Source organism: Aethalodelphis obliquidens, unplaced genomic scaffold, assembly GCF_003676395.1.
Source record: "Aethalodelphis obliquidens isolate GAN/ISIS:26980383/991018 unplaced genomic scaffold, ASM367639v1 scaffold5, whole genome shotgun sequence".
Taxonomy (NCBI): Eukaryota; Metazoa; Chordata; class Mammalia; order Artiodactyla; family Delphinidae; genus Aethalodelphis; species Aethalodelphis obliquidens.
This window is the reverse complement of record NW_020837949.1, coordinates 36,982,600-37,001,026: the sequence shown is the minus strand read 5'-3', so window position 1 is coordinate 37,001,026 and position 18,427 is coordinate 36,982,600. Positions and strand designations below refer to the sequence as shown.

Here is an 18,427-nt window from a genome sequence, read left to right as displayed (position 1 = left end):
AACAGTACAAAGGAGTTGTGGCTGGGTGTCTGAAGGCCTGCGAATCTGAGCAATGTAGGCTCGACACCAAGAAACTGCAGTTTTGCACAAAATTACACTGCATGTAGTTGATAGATGGTTTTGTCACTGCAGTGGAATCCAGTCACACCCCTAAACTACATGGAGGGTTAAATGTGGATCACTTGCATTCCGGGGAACACTTGGAACACAACTGATTTGGTGTTGGCATAGGGACGATTTTTTTCATCAAATCCAGTGCAGGCATGGAACAAAGCAATACAGATATGAAAATAAGAAGGACTGTCCTCCCTGTCCTCTTGCGACAGACACAGACACAGCTGAAATCTTCCTGGCGTTATGGTAGATGTATGATGACAGAGAGATGAGGGAACGATTCACTGAGCCATTCTTTCTAGGAGAGACAAGGCGACATGACCACAGCCTCTTGAGGCTGCTACTGGATTGTGGGAACAAAACAATGTCATTGTCGTAGGAAAGGACAATTCTCTGTGTTTGCTTTGATAGGCTGGGATCTGTGCAAGTCATTTTAAAATGGCATGAAGTTAATTTATTACAAATTAGAGAAGAGGGAGAATAAAGCCAGCCCTTTGCTTTACTCGACATGAATCAGATCTGACAGGAGGGATGTGTTCCCTCAGATTCTTACGGAAGAGTTAAAATGCACGCTATGTGGCAGCAGGAGTAGCCTCTGTCTTCTGTGAGATTATATAGCATGGTCACAGTCTATTTCTTTGTCCAGAATTAAAATCAGTTGGTACAGCATTAAATGTTGCATCACACCCCAGGCTACTTTTTGACCACTGTCCTAGGCACAAGAAAGAGATGCAATGGTCAGTCACAGACACTCTTCCAGAAATGTGGTATCTGCAATAATGCAAGCTATGTGATTGAGAGAAATAAATTAAAAATTTCTTCAGAACTACACTGGTACAGAGATTCATAGTATATTAATCAAATTAAGGGGCCTGTAATTTGCAGGAAGTAGAGAATTAAATTAAAAATGATAGCAATTTAGACAATCCAGTTGAAACGATATATTGCCAGTTAATCGAACCAGTTGTGGTAGCAAAATACCTTCTTCTGGGGATACTTTCAATATGATTCGTCATCCTTAATGTCACTACTAAACATTTATTAAAGTCCTACTATTCGACAGTCCTTTAATTCGGTATAAGGAATGTAACAAGGAAATAAACACAGTCCCTGTCTGTGAGGGCATTCCATGCCTGACCTCTGCATTCATCTGTTAATACTGATTACAAAGCTGTGATAAAGATCCCTGGATTCCAGCTCTGCCAGGGAAGGGAGGGGAAACCTTATGGGAAAGAGGCTATCTGACCTCAGTCACAAAGAGTAAGGCTCGCCAGGCAGGTAAGGGAGGGAAAGGCAGGTTATGTGGAAGAAACGATACATAGACACCGGAGGAAAAAGGTACATATATAAGACTATGGAGATATGGCAACTCAATGCAATGTGGGATCCTGGATTAGATCCTAGACTAGAAAAATAACATTACTGGAAAAACTTGTGAAATCTAAATAAGTTTTGTGTTAACAGTATTATACCAAGGTTAATTTAGTTTCAATAAATGTGCTATGGTTATGTAAGATGTTAACATAAGAAGTTGGGTGAAGGGTATATGGGAATTTTCTGTACTATTTTTGCAACTCTTCTGTGAGTCTAAAAGAACTTAAAAAACAACTGTTTTTAAAAGTACAGGTGTAGTCAGACAGCTATATGTAGTTTAGTGTGGCTAAAGGCCGTGATTCTTTTCAGTAGCAAAAAAGCCTTGGGACTACCGTAAACATCTTAAATAAAAACTCAAGGTGATTCTGACACCTGGTTTAAATTCCCTAGATTAAACTACTACCAAGGAGGGCTTCCCTGGTGGTGCAGTGGTAGAGAGTCCGCCTGCCAATGCAGGGGACACGGGTTTGTGCCCCGGTCCGGGAAGATCCCACATGCCGCGGAGCCATGGCCACTGAGCCCGCGCATCCGGAGCCTGTGCTCCACAACGGGAGAGGCCACAACAGTGAGAGGCCCGTGTACCGCAAAAAAAAAAAAAAAGTACCACCAAGGAGGGGAGGTGGCACTGACTGGTCGTGAAACCAAGCATTTAGATATGGGGATGAGTGTGAGAAGTCAAGAAAAACTGCAGGGTTCTGTTCACCGCAGGAGACGATGGAGATGACATAAAGAACTTAGTTTTGGACAAGCTGAGTTTGAGGCATCTCTGGTGAACTGAACTGAAGGTGTTCAGTAGGCTGGTAAAAGTTCTGGGCTACAAGCCCATAGCTGGTTGTCAGCAGCAGAGATGCGGCAGGTTAATCCACAGAAGTGCATGAGATGGTGTCCAAGGATTAAATCCATGAAAGCACCAACATTTAAGATGCAGATAAGATATAAACTAATATATATATAGGATGGATACACAACAAGGTCCTACTGTATAACACAGGGAACTATATTCAATATCCTGTGATAAACCATAATAGAAAAGAACATGAAAAAGAATAACTGCGTGTATAGCTGGGTCACTATGCTGTACAGCAGAAATTAATACAACATTGTGAATCAATTATACTTCAGTAAAATTAAAAAAAAAAGATGCAGATAAGAGAGAAGAGTACTCAAAGGAGAAGAAGGATGAAACTAAGGTGAACACTGGAATACGGGATTTTCAAGAAGGGTAAAAGAAGGGTAATCAATAGTGTTTCATGCTACAGGGAAGTCAAATAAGGAAAGATTTAGAAAGGGTCCAGTAGTGTTGGCCCCTGCGTTAATGTTAGTGACCTCAAGGGAGAAACTTCATTTGAGCTGCGGGGACAGAAATAGCCTGAGGAACAAATGGAAGAGAGTGGCGGGAAGTAGAGACAGTGAGTGAAGACTGGCCTTTCCTGCAGGTGGCTGAGATGGGAAGGGAAAAGGCAGTGTGGTAGCTATTACAATTTTGTTTGTCTTTAAAGAAAGAGGCTTGAGCATGTTAAAAAATCTGAGACTACTGCCAGAAGAGAGGAAACATAGCTGCAGGAGCAAAAGCAGACATTGAGAGGAGCAAGGTCCCAGGGGACTCGGGAGGGAGGAAGATCCTGAGGGAAGCAGGTGGAAGAATCAGCCTTGGAGGGAAGGAGTCTTGCCCCATCCCCTGAGACATGAAGCAGGAAGGAAGGGAAGGATGCAGGTTAGTTTGCAGATGGCAGAGGAGAGAACATAGGAAGTTAAGGAAGTTCCTGTCTGATGGCTTCTGTTTTCTCTGTTAAGGACACGGGAAGTGGTGAGGTAGACAGAATGGCACAATCTTGTCGATAGCTCTTGTGGGGACTGAGAGGGGGAGCTGATTAGTTGGCCTGCAGTGTGGATGGTCCTGCTTCTATACCCATCAGGCTGATGCTAACCTATAGGAACTGTATAATTCCCTCCACTAATTAATGTGTAACCACCTAAGGAGGAGTAGAGGAGGGGGCAATGTTGACAGACTGATCTAGGGCTGGGTTTTACTTCCCATGCAGGTACAGCAGAACTAAAGATTAAGGGATAGTCTGAATAATAAAAAGAAGAAAGTGAAGTCGGGGGGGTTTATTGGAGCAGAATAAGACTGAAAAATAGGTAGAGTATTAATAGAAAATTGGAAGGTTGAAAGGTTGTGGTCAGGAGATCAAGAATTTACGATTTTTGATTAGAAGTGGCTCTGGATGACCTCATTCATCCATGCATGCACGCATCCAGTATTTATTTAGCACACATGGGAGGTCCTGCTGGCTGGGGATGAAGGATGGCCAAGAGAGACCACAGTGAAGCAGAACACAAATGAAGGTCGCTGGAGCGGAAGTGACCAAGAAATAAGAGGAGAGGGCACTGGACAGGTCAACCAAAAGGAGGAGACAACTTTGAACTAGGGGCTAGGCTGACTGTAGGAAAGGAAACAGCCTCCCACAACCCCATCCTCCCCTCTTCTTTGCTGGCCAGGAATATCTATACAGGTAGAAGGCAGTAACTAGGACAGGTAGAAAGTTGCAGCACTGTATGGAATGAGCCTTAGGGAGGGCAGGGAAGCTCTTTACAAGAGGGTGGAAAACCAGTATCTTTAAAGGCACTGGGGCATTTAGAGACGTCCAGACACTAGACACAAGGCTTCAGAAGATGAGTCCTCTCTACTCCAGAGGCCACACAGGAAGCTCTCTCGGCAGGAGAGCCAAGGGTTCAGTTGAGACAGAATGAAAGGGCTTCCTGCACGTCACATTAATAGCCTTCAGTGTTAAGACCAAGTCCACTTATGAAATTATCTTAGACTTTTTTTTTTTTGGCTTTGCTGGGCGGCATGTGGGATCTCAGTTCCCCGGCCAGGGATCAAACCTATGCCCCCTGCAGTGGAAGTGCAGAGTCCTAACCACCGGACCACCAGGGAATTCCCCCATCTTAGCCTTTTTTAGCCTTTTTTTTTTTTTTCCTGTTCAGCTTCTGTGTTCAGTTTGGCATGCTTTCATGCTAAACTCACCAGGTTATCTACTTTTTAGTTTAATTTTGCAGGTGTTTACTATTTAATTTCTCTCACAGTGTGTAATAAAACAAGGGTTATATGACCGATTCTCCTATGCCCAAGCCCATGGTGGACAGATGTGTTTCAGGCTTGTCTAAGATCTACTGATCATGGTTACAGAGGCGTCTCTTTCAGAATAGTTGGAGCAGCATGCAGAGTTCTCTGGACAGCAAGATGGGTGACAAACCTATCAGTCTATCTGAATTTTTCAGATTCCTCTCATGTTTTTCATTTTACTTATAAATATAAACATACTCTAGGAGAGGGTAAGTGGAGAGCAACTCAATCTGAGAAATCTACCTCAAAGACGGTAACAAGTGCAGAGGGGCTGTGCTGACTTCCATGGACTAGGTGAGGAACTGGGATGTAGCATAAGAAAATGAAAAGTTGCAGGGAAAAAATATGAGCCACAAAGTGTTTATGAACAAACTTTTAGGGAGCAAAAGTGAAATCAACAAACACATAGAAGACTCTTGCAATCTAGGCCATACATTAACTTAATCCCTTTCCAACCAGGAAACATGATCATCCTCTATTTAGCTGACTTCTTATCTGGCCCTTCTCTTGCTCAGAAGCAATAGATCCCACTCTAAGGGATCAGATTCTCTACCGAGCAAAACCCCAGGCTGGCTGAATTGGGTCACTTGAGCCATAGTGGTGTTAATCAACAGTAATGAATTTGCAAAACTCCAATTTCTTTAAAGGTAGATTGTATTATTATTATTACTTGTTTATGCATACATCCTAGACCTGACAGTATTTTATTTTTAATTAATTAATGAATTTATTTATTTTTGGCCGCATTGGGTCTTCGTTGCTGCGCAAGGGCTTTCTCTCCTTGCGGCAAGTGGGGGCTACTCTTGGTTGTGGTACACGGGCTTCTCATTGCAGTGGCTTCTCTTGCTGCGGAGCACAGGCTCTAGAGCGCAGGCTCAGTAGTTGTGGTGCACGGGCTTAGTTGCTCCGTGGCATCTGGGATCTTCCTGGACCAGGGCTCGAACCCGTGTCCCCTGCATTGGTAGGCAGATGCTTAACCACTGCGCCACCAGGGAAGCCCCTGACGGTATTTTAGAACGTACTTCTAAGAACTAAAAACCCTTCACTGGAATAAGTCAGAATGGAGACTTGAGTGCACAGCTATTAACTTTCTATCCTCCTTCTTTGGATTCTCACACTATTCTCCTTAAGAGACTTGACTTCCAGAAAATGAATTATCTTAAGCTCATTATTTCAATGAGCTTAACTTGCTTTTCTTAACTTTAACTTTTCTTAACGTGCTTTCCAGCAGGTAGCTGGCGGGGGGTAGCCAAAAATATCCCTACAAAGTTAAGGAAGACAACAATCCTACCGGAATGCAGCAAAATAACAGAACTTAGTAAGATTAGATACTGTTACTAGCAAGTTAGCAATTCCAAAGACAGGTTTTGGGTTTAGCCATCAAACACTTGGATATATTACTGATGTTCTGAGAGCTGAAACGGGACTCTGGAAGCACAAAATCTTTAATGCTGACTAATCAAGTTCTTTCACTTACCTTCCTAAAGCTGTAACATTCAGATTTTTGTAGATTTCAGAGTTTATCTCCATTGAACACTCCTCCAAACTTATTATCAATCATGTAAAGGTGAAAACGACCTTGAAAGGGAGCTTTGCCCTTAGAATCTTTAGCTCCTGACATAAAGGATGAGTCCAGGTCCTTGCCACACTACTGACTGTTAACTCTGTGAGAACCATTTCCTTAAAACACACTCAGAAGAGGAGTCCAGCCATTGTCACAGAGGGAGACTATCTCTTTCACAAATTTTAGGCCCAAATTAAGCTATTAAACAGTCTTCAACACAGCAGCTTTTTTTCTTGGCTCACCACAGGATTGAGTCTTTCAAACTAATACCTTACACAAGGAGCAAGTAGATTTTAAATCTAAATAGCCTACTATGAGCCACAGTTCTTCTCTGTGTCATATCTACAAGGAGTTAAGGACACTTTATTTAAAAGCATTTTTTTCCGTCTTTCATCAACCTTAGATTTCATAGACAGTATCTGTCAATGAATGACATGGAATATGGTTTATAAAGATCTGAGACAGTTAATGTTTCTTCAAAACCTTACCATTAACAATACTGTCAAGATTTTATGACAGAAGAATGGCCTTTAGTTAGATCAATCTCCATAATTAAATGGTATAAAACAAAGCTAAGTACAACTTTCTGTCTCTTCTCATTTTTACTTTTTCAAAATGAAGATTTTAATGTCTTTAAATGATATGTGCCCACTAATAAAACCTTTAAGAAATGTAAAAATACTTTTGTGTCCAGGAGTCCCACTGGGTCCTGCTTGGTTTCAGTAAGGGCTCGAAGCCAGGCATTTTGCATGCACTTATTCTCCCAGCAAAACTGAGTGCTAACCCTGACTGTTCTGAAGACAGGGAACAGGTTCAGAGAGGTCACTGGGGCTGAAGCCAGGCAGGATTTGGGGGGCACTCAAGATCCTTCTGATGGAGCTCTGCATGTGAAGCCTGGATGCAGGAATTTTCAGAAGAGGATGGTGCTGTGCATGACGGCTCTTTGGCTTGACAGACAGACCCCTGAGTCACAAAGGACACTTTGATGTCACCCATGGATTTCCCCATATACTGCACTGACACATGGCACGGTGTCCTACTTTTCAGAGAGGAGACTGCAGAGGATTCCTCTCTTGCTGCCATTGCTGAGATTTTAGAGGCCACTGCTTTCAAGTAGACTGAAGCTGGGGGCGCCTTCAAGATGGCGAAGGAGTAAGACATGGAGATCACCTTCCTCCCCACAAATACATCAAAACTACATCTACATGTGGAACAACTCCTACAGAACACCTACTGAATGCTGGCAGAAGACCTCAGACCTCCCAAAAGATGCCCTCAGGAGACCTACACTCAGAGGCGGGGCCAAATTCAAAGCTGAACCCCAGGAGCTGTGTGAACAAAGAAGAGAAACGGAAATCTCTCCCATCAGCCTCAGGAGCAGCGGATTAAATCTCCACAGCCAACTTGATGTACCCTGCATCTGTGGAATACCTGAATAGACAACGAATCATCCCAAATTGAGGAGGTGGACTTTGGGAGCAACTGCAGACTTGGAGTTTGCTTTCTGCATCTAATTTGCTCCTGGTTTTATGTTTATCTTAGTTTAGTATTTAGAGCTTATTATCACTGGTAGATTTGTTTACTGATTTGGCTGCTCTCGTCCTTTTTTAATTTTATATATATATATAAATAATTTTTTTTTCCTTTTTCTCTTTTTGTGAGTGTGTATGTGTATGCTTCTTTCTGTGATTTGTCTCTATAGCACTGCTTTTGCCATTTGTCCTAGGGTTCTGACTGTCCGTTTTTTGTTTTTGTTTTATTATAGTTTTTAGCACTTGTTATCATTGGAGGATTTGTTTTTTGGTTTCGCTGCTCTCTTATTCTTTCTCCTTTTTTTATTACCTTTTTATTTTTAATAATTTTTTTTCTATTTTAATATCTTTATTTTATTTATTTATTTCCCTCCCTCCCTCCCTTTTCTTCTGAGCTGGGTGGCTGACAGGGTCTTGGTGCTCTGGCTGGCTGTCAGGCCTCAGCCTCTGAGATGCAAGAGCCAAGCTGAGGACATTGGACCACCAGAGACCTCCTGGCCCCACATTATATCAATCAGCGAGAGCTCTCCCAGAGATCTCTGTCTCAACACTAAGACCCAGTTCCAGTCAACGACCACCAAGCTACAATGCTGCACACCCCATGCCAAACAACTAGCAAGACAGGAACACAAAACCACCCATTAGTAGAGAGGCTGCCTAAAATCATAATAAGTTCAGAGACACCCCAAAACACACCACAGGGTGTGGTCCTGCCCACCAAAAACACAAGACCCAGCCTTATCCACCTGAACACAGGCACCACTTCCCTGCCCCAAGAAGCCTACACAACTCACTGAACCAACCTTAACCACTGGGAGCAGACACCAAAAACAATGGGAACTCCGAACCTACAGCCTGTGAAACGAAGACCCCAAACACAGTACGTTAAACAAAATGAGAAGACAGAGAAATACACAGCAGATGAAGAAGTAAGGTAAAAACCCACCAGACCAAACAAATGAAGAGGAAATAGGCAGTCTACCTGACAAAGAATTCAGAGTAATGATAGTAAAGATGATACAAATTCTTGGACAGAGAATGGAGAAAATACTAGAAATGTTTAACAAGGACCAAGAAGAACTAAAGGGCAAACAAACAATGATGAAGAACACAATAAATGAAATTAAAATTCTCTAGAAGGAATCAATAGCAGAATAATGGAGGCAGAAGAACGGATAAGTGACCTGGAAGATAAAATAGTGGAAATAACTACTGCAGAGCAGAATAAACAAAAGAGAATGAAAAGAATTGAGGACAATCTCGGAGACCTCTGGCACAACATTAAATGCACCAACATTTGAATTATAGGGGTACCAGAAGAAGTAGAGGAAAAAAAAGGGACTGAGAAAATACTTGAAGAGATTATAGTTGAAAACTTCCCTAATATGGGTAAGGAAATATTCAATCAAGTCCAGGAAGCGCAGAGAGTCCCATATAGGATAAATCCAAGGAGAAACACCCCAAGACACATATTAATCAAACTATCAAAAATTAAATACAAAGAAAAAATATTAAAAGCAGCGAGGGAAAAGCAACAATTAACATACAAGGGAATCCCCAGAAGGTTAACAGCTGATCTTTCAGAGAAAGTCTGCAAGCCTGAAGGGAGTGGCAGGACATATTTAAAGTGATGAAAGGAAAAAATCTACAACCAAGACTACTCTACCCAGTAAGGATCTCATTCAGACTCGATGGAGAAATTAAAACCTTTAGAGATAAGCAAAAGCTAAGAGAATTCAGCACCACCAAAAAAGTTTTACAACAAAAGCTAAAGGAACTTCTCTAGGCAGGAAACACAAGAGAAGGAAAAGACTTACAATAACAAACCCAAAACAATTAAGAAAATGGTAATAGGAACATACATATCGATAACTACCCTAAATGTACATGGATTAAATGCTCCAACCAAAAGACAAAGACTGGCTGAATGGATACAAAAACAAGACCCGTACATATGCTGTCTGCAAGAGACCCACTTCAGACCTAGGGAAACATACAGACGAATGTAAGGGGATGGAAAAAGATATTCCATGCAAATGCAAATCAAAAGAAAGCTGGAGTAGCAGGTCTCATATGAGAAAAAACAGATTTTAAAATAAAGACTATTACAAGAGACAAAGAAGAACACTACATAATGACCAAGGGATCAATCCAAGAAGATATAAAAATTGTAAATATTTATACATCCAATACAGGAGCATCTCAATACACAAGGCAAATGCTAACAATGATAAAAGGGGAAATCAACAGTAACACAATAATAGTAGGGAACTTTAACACCCCACTTTCACCAATGGACAGATCAACCAAAATGAAAATAAATAAGGAATTACAGCTTTAAATGATACATTAAAAAACATGGACTTAATTGATAGTTATAGGACATTCCATCCAAAACAACAGAATGCACTTTTTTCTCAAGTACTCATGGAACATTCTTGATTTGTGACCCAAGCTATGATCTAGCTTGGGTCACAAATCAAGCCTTGGTAAATTTAAGAAAACTGAAGTCGTATCAAGTATCTTTTCTGGCCACAATGCTATGAGACTGGATATCAATTATAGTAAAAGAGCTGTAAAAAATACAAACAAATGGTGGCTAAATAATATATTACTAAATAACCAAGAGATCACTGAAGAAATCAAAGAGGAAATCAAAAAATACCAAGAAACAAATGACAATGAAAACACGATGACCCAAAACCTGTGGGATACAGTAAAAGCAGTTCAAAGAGGGCCGTTTATAACAATACAGTCCTAACTCAAGAAACAAGAAACATCTTAAATAAACAACCTAAGCTTACAACTAAAGCAATAGGAGAAAGAACAAAAAAACCCCAAAGTTAGCAGAAGGAAAGAAATCATAAAGATCACATCAGAAATAAATGAAAAAGAAATGAAGGAAACAATAGCATAGATCAATAAAACCAAAAGCTGGTTCTTTGAGAAGATAAACAAAATTGATAAACCCCTAGCCAGACTCATCAAGAAAATAAGGGACAAGACTCAAATCAACAGAATTGGAAAGGAAAAAGGAGAAGTAACAACTGACACCACAGAAATACAAAAGACATGAGAGATTACTACAAGCAACTCTATGCCAAGAAAATGGACAAATTCTTAGAAAAGCACAACCTTCTGACACTGAACCAGGAAGATATAGAAAATATAAACAGACCAATCACAAGCACTGAAATTGAAACTGTGATTAAAAATCTTCCAACAAACAAAAGCCCAGGACCAGATAGCTTCACAGGCAAATTCTATCAAACATTTAGAGAAGAGCTAACACCTATTCTTCTCAAACTCTTCAAAAATATAGCAGAGGTAGGAACACTTCCAAACTCATTCTATGAGGCCATCATCACCCTGATACCAAAACCAGACAAAGATGTCACAAACAAAGAAAACTATCGGCCAATATCACTGATGAGCATAGATGCAAAAACCCTCAACAAAATACTAGCAAACAGAATCCAACAGCTCATTAAAAGGATCATACACTATGATCAAGTAGGGTTTATCCCAGGAATGCAAGGATTCTTCAATATATGCAAATCAATCAATGTGATACACCATATTAACAAATTGAAGGAGAAAAACCATATGATCATCTCAATAGATGCAGAAAAAGCTTTTGACAAAATTCAATACCCATTTATGATAAAAACCCTCCAGAAAGTAGGCACAGAGGGAACTTTCCTTAACATAATAAAGACCATATATGACAAACCCACAGCCAATATCATTCTCAATGGTGAAAAACTGAAACCATTTCCACTAAGATCAGGAACAAGACAAGGTTGCCCTTGCCCACTCTCACCACTATTATTCAACATAGTTTTGGAAGTTTTAACCACAGCAGTCAGAGTAGAAAAAGAGATAAAAGGAATCCAAATCAGAAAGGAAGTAAACTGTCACTGTTTGCAGATGACATGATACTATACATAGAGAACCCTAAAGATGCTACCAGAAAACTACTAGAGCTAATCAATGAATTTGGTAAAGTAGCAGAATACAAAATTAATGCACAGCAATCTCTTGCACTCCTATACACTAATGATGAAAAATCTGAAAGAGAAATTAAGGAAACACTCTCATTTACCATTGCAACAAAAAGAATAAAATACCTAGGAATAAACCTTCCTAAAAAGACAAAAGACCTCTATGCAGAAAACTATAAGACACTGATGAAAGAAATTAAAGATGATAGAAACAGATGGAGAGATATACCATGTTCTTGGATTGGAAGAATCAACACTGTGAAAATGACTATACTACCCAAAGCAATCTACAGATTCAATGCAATCCCTATCAAACTACCACTGGCATTTTTCACACAACTAGAACAAAAAAACTGCACAATTTGTATGGAAACACAAGACCCCGAATAGCCAAAGCAATCTTGAGAAAGAAAAACGGAGCTGGAGGAATCAGGCTCCCTGACTTCAGACTATACTATAAAGCTACAGTAAACAAGACAGTATGGTACCAGCACAGAAACAGAAATATAGATCAGTGGAACAGGATAGAAAGCCCAGAGATAAACTCACACACACATAGTCACCTTATCTTTGATAAAGGAGGCAAGAATATACAATGAAGAAAAGACAGCCTCTTCAATAAGTGGTGCTGGGAAAACTGGACAGCTACATGTAAAAGAATGAAATTAGAACACTCCCTAACATCATACACACAAAAAAACTCAAAATGGATTAAAGACCTAAATGTAAGGCCAGACACTATCAAACTCTTAGAGGAAAACACAGGCAGAACACTGTATGACATCAATCACAGCAAGATCCTTTTTGATCCACCTCCTAGAGAAATGGAAATAAAAACAAAAATAAACAAATGGAACCTAATGAAATTTTAAAGTTTTTGCACAGCAAAGGAAACCATAAATAAGATGAAAAGACAACCCTCAGAATGGAAGAAAATATTTGCAAATGAAGCAACTGACAAAGGATTAATCTCCAAAATATACTAGCAGCTCATGCAGCTCAATATCAAAAAAACAAACAATCCAGTCCAGAAACGGGCAGAAAACCTAAATAGACATTTCTCCAAAGAAGATATACAGATTGCCAAGAAACACATGAATGTATGCTCAACATCACTAATCATTAGGGAAATGCAAATCAAAACTACAATGAGGTATCACCTCACACCAGTCAGAATGGCCATCATCAAAAAATCTATAAACAATAAATGCGGGAGAGGGTGTGGAGAAAAGGGAACCCTCTTGCTCTGTTGGTGGGAATGTAAACTCATACAGCCACTATGGAGAACAGTATGGAGGTTCCTTAAAAAACTAAAAACAGAGCTACCATACGACCCAGCAATCCCACTACTGGGCCTATACCCTGAGAAAACCATAATTCAAAAAGAGTCATGTACCACAATCTTCATTGCAGCTCTATTTACAATAGCCAGGACATGGAAGCAACATAATTGTCCATCAACAGATGAATGGATAAAGAAGATGTGGCACATATATACAATAGAATATTACTCTGCCATAAAAAGAAATGAAATTGAGTTATTTGCAAAGAGGTGGATGGACCTATAGACTGCCATACAGAGTGAAGTAAGTCAGAAAGAGAAAAACAAATACTGTATGGTAACACATATATATGGAATCTAAAAAAAAAAACAAACAAAAAAAACGTTCTGAAGAACCTAGGGGCAGGACAGGAATAAAGATGCAGACATAGAATTGGACTTGAGGACACGTGGAGGAGGAAGGGTAAGCTGGGATGAAGTGAGAGAGTGGTATGGACATATATACACTACCAAATGTAAAATAGATAGCTAGTGGGAAGCAGCTGTATAGCACAGGGAGATCAGCTCGGTGCTTTGTGTCCACCTAGAGGGGTGGGATAGGGAGGCTGGGAGGGAGATGCAAGAGGAGGAGATATGGGGATGTATGTATATGTACAGCTGATTCACTTTGTTATACAGCAGAAACTAACACCATTGTAAAGTAATTATACTCCAATAAAGATGTAAAAAAAAAAAAAAGAGAAAACTTTTGTGTGAACCACTGAAAAGGAAGAAAAAAAAAAGAAAGAAATGTAAAAATAAAGTCGTTGTTAATATTTTAGGACATCCTTCCAAGCATTGCTATGCACACATATACATGTGGACATGCAGTTAAATAATTTTATAAAAATGGTCTTACACTAAATGTATGCATATATAAAATGCTGTTTATCAATATATTATAAACATTTTTCTATGCACATAAAAATTTCCACTAGACATTATTTCAATAACTATGTAGTATTTCATTCATTATATGGATATAACTAACTCATGTATCTAACCAGACCTATGTTATTGGTAATTTAGTTTACTTTCAAGTTTTTCCATATTTTAAGGAATCTGTATTGATCATCGTTGAATCATGTTTGCTTACCTTATCTGATTATCTTCTCCCAATAAATACCAAGATGTGGAATGGCTGAGCCAAAGGATATACACATTTAAAATATTGTATTGCCAAACTGTCCTACAGAAAGACAATACTATTCACATTTCCCTCTATGAATGCAAGAGAGTGTTCGTTTCCCTTTAACCTTCTTTGCCAATTCTCAGTTTTAAAAGTCTTTACCAACCTAATAGGCCAAAAGATTTCCCATTCTTTATTTAACTTACATTTCTTTGATTATTCATATATTTATCTTATATTCTTGCGTTTATTATTTTTGAATAGCTTGTTTGTAACATTTAGCAAATTTTTTCTTTTTTTTTTAACTTATTTGTGATAACTTCTGGTAAACTGGGAATAGTCCCCCTTGGTAAGCTGTGTTGCAACCATGTTTCAGTTTATCATGTGTCTTTTAGCCTTGATTATGATGATTTTATCAATAAAAAGGTTTTAAACTTTATTTAGACAAAGTTACACATTTTTTTGTACCTGATTTGTAACATTTGAGAGGCATCATTAGAAAGGCCCTCTTTTTTTTTTTTTTTTAAACATCTTTATTGGAGTATAATTGCTTTACAATGGTATGTTAGTTTCAGCTTCACAACAAAATGAATCAGTTATATATATACATATATTCCCATATCTCTTCCCGCTTGCGTCTCCCTCCCTCCCACCCTCCCTATCCCACCCCTCCAGGCGGTCACAAAGCACCGAGCTAGAAAGGCCCTCTTTACCTAAACTTTCTAAAAATGTTCACTCATAGTATGTAGGCTCTTACAGATTTATTTTTTACATATAATCTGGAAATTGCTTTGGTATAAGAAGCAAGGTAATGATCCAGCTCTTTATTTTTCCCTCTAACACGCACTGTGGTCATCTCAACACCACTTATTAGATGGGCTATATTTTTTACCCAGTAATTTGAAATCCACTCGTCTTCCTAACTTTGTTTTTTTCGTTCAATTTTTCTTTAATTAATAAATTCCAGGCTGCAATCATCAGGAGGCTGTGCTCCTTCCTTCCATGGCAGAGGAAGGGTAAGCATTATGCTCATAATATGGGTTTATAATCATAACCTGCAAGTGGCCTTAAGCTGAAACTGAACTTCTTGGCTCAGTGCTATGAAAAAGAAAACCATGGCATCAACTAAACGAAAAACGTAAGATGTTATGCTTGGCAGGTATTCCATACCTCTTTAAGCAACAATAACCCTAATCATAAGACAACTCAGCTACTTAGGGTTTTTCTGTGGAGCTAATGCTTCCTGATGGATCTACAGAATGTAGGTCTGCCTCAAATTAGATGATCTACAGATACCATCCTCAGCCTCCTTTGTGATGGAGAAAGATCATTGGGAACCTGCCGTTTAAATTGTTGACGCTCAAATAAATTTTCATAATGCTTTATGGATTGTAATTCTGAGTATTCAGTGAAAATTTGTGGAAGGGCTTGAGATGATTCAAAGCTCTACTTCTGAGAAAAATGGCCCCTGGTAACGGAGTAGAATGATTGTCTGGGAATCAATACCAGTTGGACTCCTAAATGCTCACATGGAGAAGGAAGCTCTGCTACTTGTCCTCCTGGCATTTTAAGTATATGGGTATCTCTAATTAGCAAGTAAGAATCTTGGTGTTATTCATACCAGTTTAGAGGAAGTCAACCTGAACTTGACTGGAAACTTAGCACCTGCCCAAAAAACACCCTCTGACCCACAGGTGAGAGAGCCCACATGGTGAAATGCCATAAAGAAGTGATTTATTCTTCTAAATATTATTAGGAAGCTAATGATAACCTTAGCTCTTGCCTTTTCTGTGTGAAGATTTAATGGTATGCAGAGGCAAGATCACAAACATTCATATCAAGTACCATTAATGTCTTTTGGAAAACTGTAGCTGAAGACATTGGCTGTCATGTTACCCATATCACATAAAGAGGCCTCAGACCTAAAGGTGATTATTTTAGATTCTCAGGTGTCTAGTGCATTTAGCTCCTCTGTTTGCTTTAGTGGTTACTCTGCTTTAAAATATTTTTTCTTTGTATTTTAACACTGTGAGCTCCTTTAAGCCACTTTTGAAGTCTAGAGCATGTACGTGTCAGCAATGGAGGGACTTTAACTGTTTTGTTTGCCACTATATTCCCAGTCACTAGAAGAGGGCCTGCCCTGCGGTTTGTAGTCAATGTGTTGAACAAACAATTAGAAAATAAACGATTCAAGAAATATACACATACATATACATACACAAACAAAAACTGCCAGGTGTGTTGTGCAGGGACACTGATTTTACTAGAATAATCCAAAGGTAAAGAAAGTTTTTGTTTGTAATCTCCTTCATTCATTCAGTATATCTTCACCGCGCATCTGCCGCATGCCAGAACCCCTCTGACACAGCTGTTGCTCCCGAAGGGCTCATATATCTACCAGAGTTAAGTCAAGGGATCACCAGACAATCATGGGACAATGTAATGAGGACAATGGTAAGAGGTGTGTGCAGATATCCAGGGAACTCATGGGAGCGCACTTAGCCAGCTGGAAATCCAGGGAGCAGGGGGCTGCGGCGTGGGGACCATTCTCCTGAATAAAGGTTCTGGCCAAGGTGCGCCTCTGTGGATGAGGAAGTGTCAGCTGCGGGGAGACAGGGGGCGGCAGGTGTGCCAGGAGTGCCAGGTGGAGCAGGGGGAACCAGCAGGCAGGAGGTGAGGAACCAGAAAGAGCTGATGTGGCTATGGCATTAGGTAGACGACCGGAAGTGCTGAGAGGTGAAGCAATAGGGAAGAGGCAGCCTGACACATGCTAAAAGCCTGCAATTTTCCCTCTTGGCAATGGGGAGCTTTTCAGTGGGTTTATATCAGAAAGGGGCCTGGTGAGATCTGCACCTTAGATGGGTCGCCCTGGCTGGCTGGAAAAAGGACTAGAGGGAGATAAGGTGCAGGTCGGCAGGACTAGTTAGCCCAGGTGAGAGCTGACAAGAGCTTGGAATAGCATGTGCTTACAGAAACAGAGAAACGCAAAGGAGAAATATTTTGGAGAAGATCATGTACTTTAATTCTCTCTTTCATAGTTGCTAGTGTTTTTATTCTATACTTCATTATTACTGGTATTCTCCGATAACTTCTAAGGATCTCTTGTTTTGTGAGTTTTCTTTTTGTTGCCTCCTACACTATCCTTTATTCCAAATGCTTTTAATGACAATTCTTGATGCAAAAAATAGAAAGTAACAACCACTAAAGTTGTCATGACAAAGAACAGCCATTTCTCTGCTTGCTTAGCGAGAGCAGCAGACAAGAAAAATGTAAAGCTGACCTTGCTTAATTTGCTTCTGGGGGTATACAGATCTTCAGATAAGAAAGCAGGTATTGGGAGTATTTAAAAATTTATTTGTAAGGTTTATCTAATCCTATCACAGCAAGAGAAAGGACTTTAATGTCACCCTATAGACTTACCCAAATACCTACACTTCAATTAAGATGAAAAAATAAATCATCTTTAAAATAGGTGTTAGAATATGACAGAGTATAGAGACAATATTCTCAAAAGTCACTCTCCCTGTCAGCAATCTTCCAGAAGAGTATCTTTGCAGTCATTTTTTTCTCTTTTCCACAGTGAGGATAAGACAGTGAGCTAATAATTCAGCCCTGTTTTTCACAGCTGCCCCCAGCATCTGACTGACGTTACCTTATGCACAATGAGCTCGTGAGTGCCATCTGGAAGAGTCCTACCATCTTCCTGCATCAGGGGGACAAAGGAGAAGCCAAACAACTTCTTCTCTCCTTTCTCCTTTGCTGTAGGGGAAAAAAAATTAGTCAATTTTTTTGAATTAATTGAAGTATAGTTGATTTACAATGTTGTGTTAGTTTCAGGTGTACGGCAAAGTGATTGTCATATATATATATTTTTTTTCAGATTCTTTTCCCTTATAGGTTATTACAAGATACTGAGTATAATTCCCTGTGAAAATCAGTCAATTATTTAAGTGTATGCTTATACAACTGTGTTCAGATACATAGACTGTGACGATGCGTGATCATCAAGAAATATACCCCCCGACACACACACACACGCCAGCTCCTTTTACACAATGAAGAGCAGCTTTTATGATGGGACCTCTATGTACAGTAGCCACCCTCTAACCCCATATTCCTGCCTTATAATCTGCAAGTTACACTCCTTGACTAATTTGCTTCATGGGATTCACTATCTGAAATTATGGTGTTTTTTTGTTTTTTTTTTTAATTTGTGGATTTCCTGTTTCTTCTCCTCACAACCTACCCTCCACTCCTGAACA

General features: G+C 39.7%; 1 protein-coding gene across 1 annotated transcript in view; it reads right to left on the bottom strand.

The window, feature by feature from the left end:
- Positions 1–18,427, bottom strand: part of DOCK4 (dedicator of cytokinesis 4) — a 480,421-nt gene that overhangs the window by 146,914 nt on the left and 315,080 nt on the right. Inside the window, exon 16 of the mRNA XM_027102161.1 lies at positions 17,818–17,924. Coding sequence (XP_026957962.1) covers positions 17,818–17,924 — 107 coding nt within the window. The remainder of the gene's footprint in view (positions 1–17,817; positions 17,925–18,427) is intronic.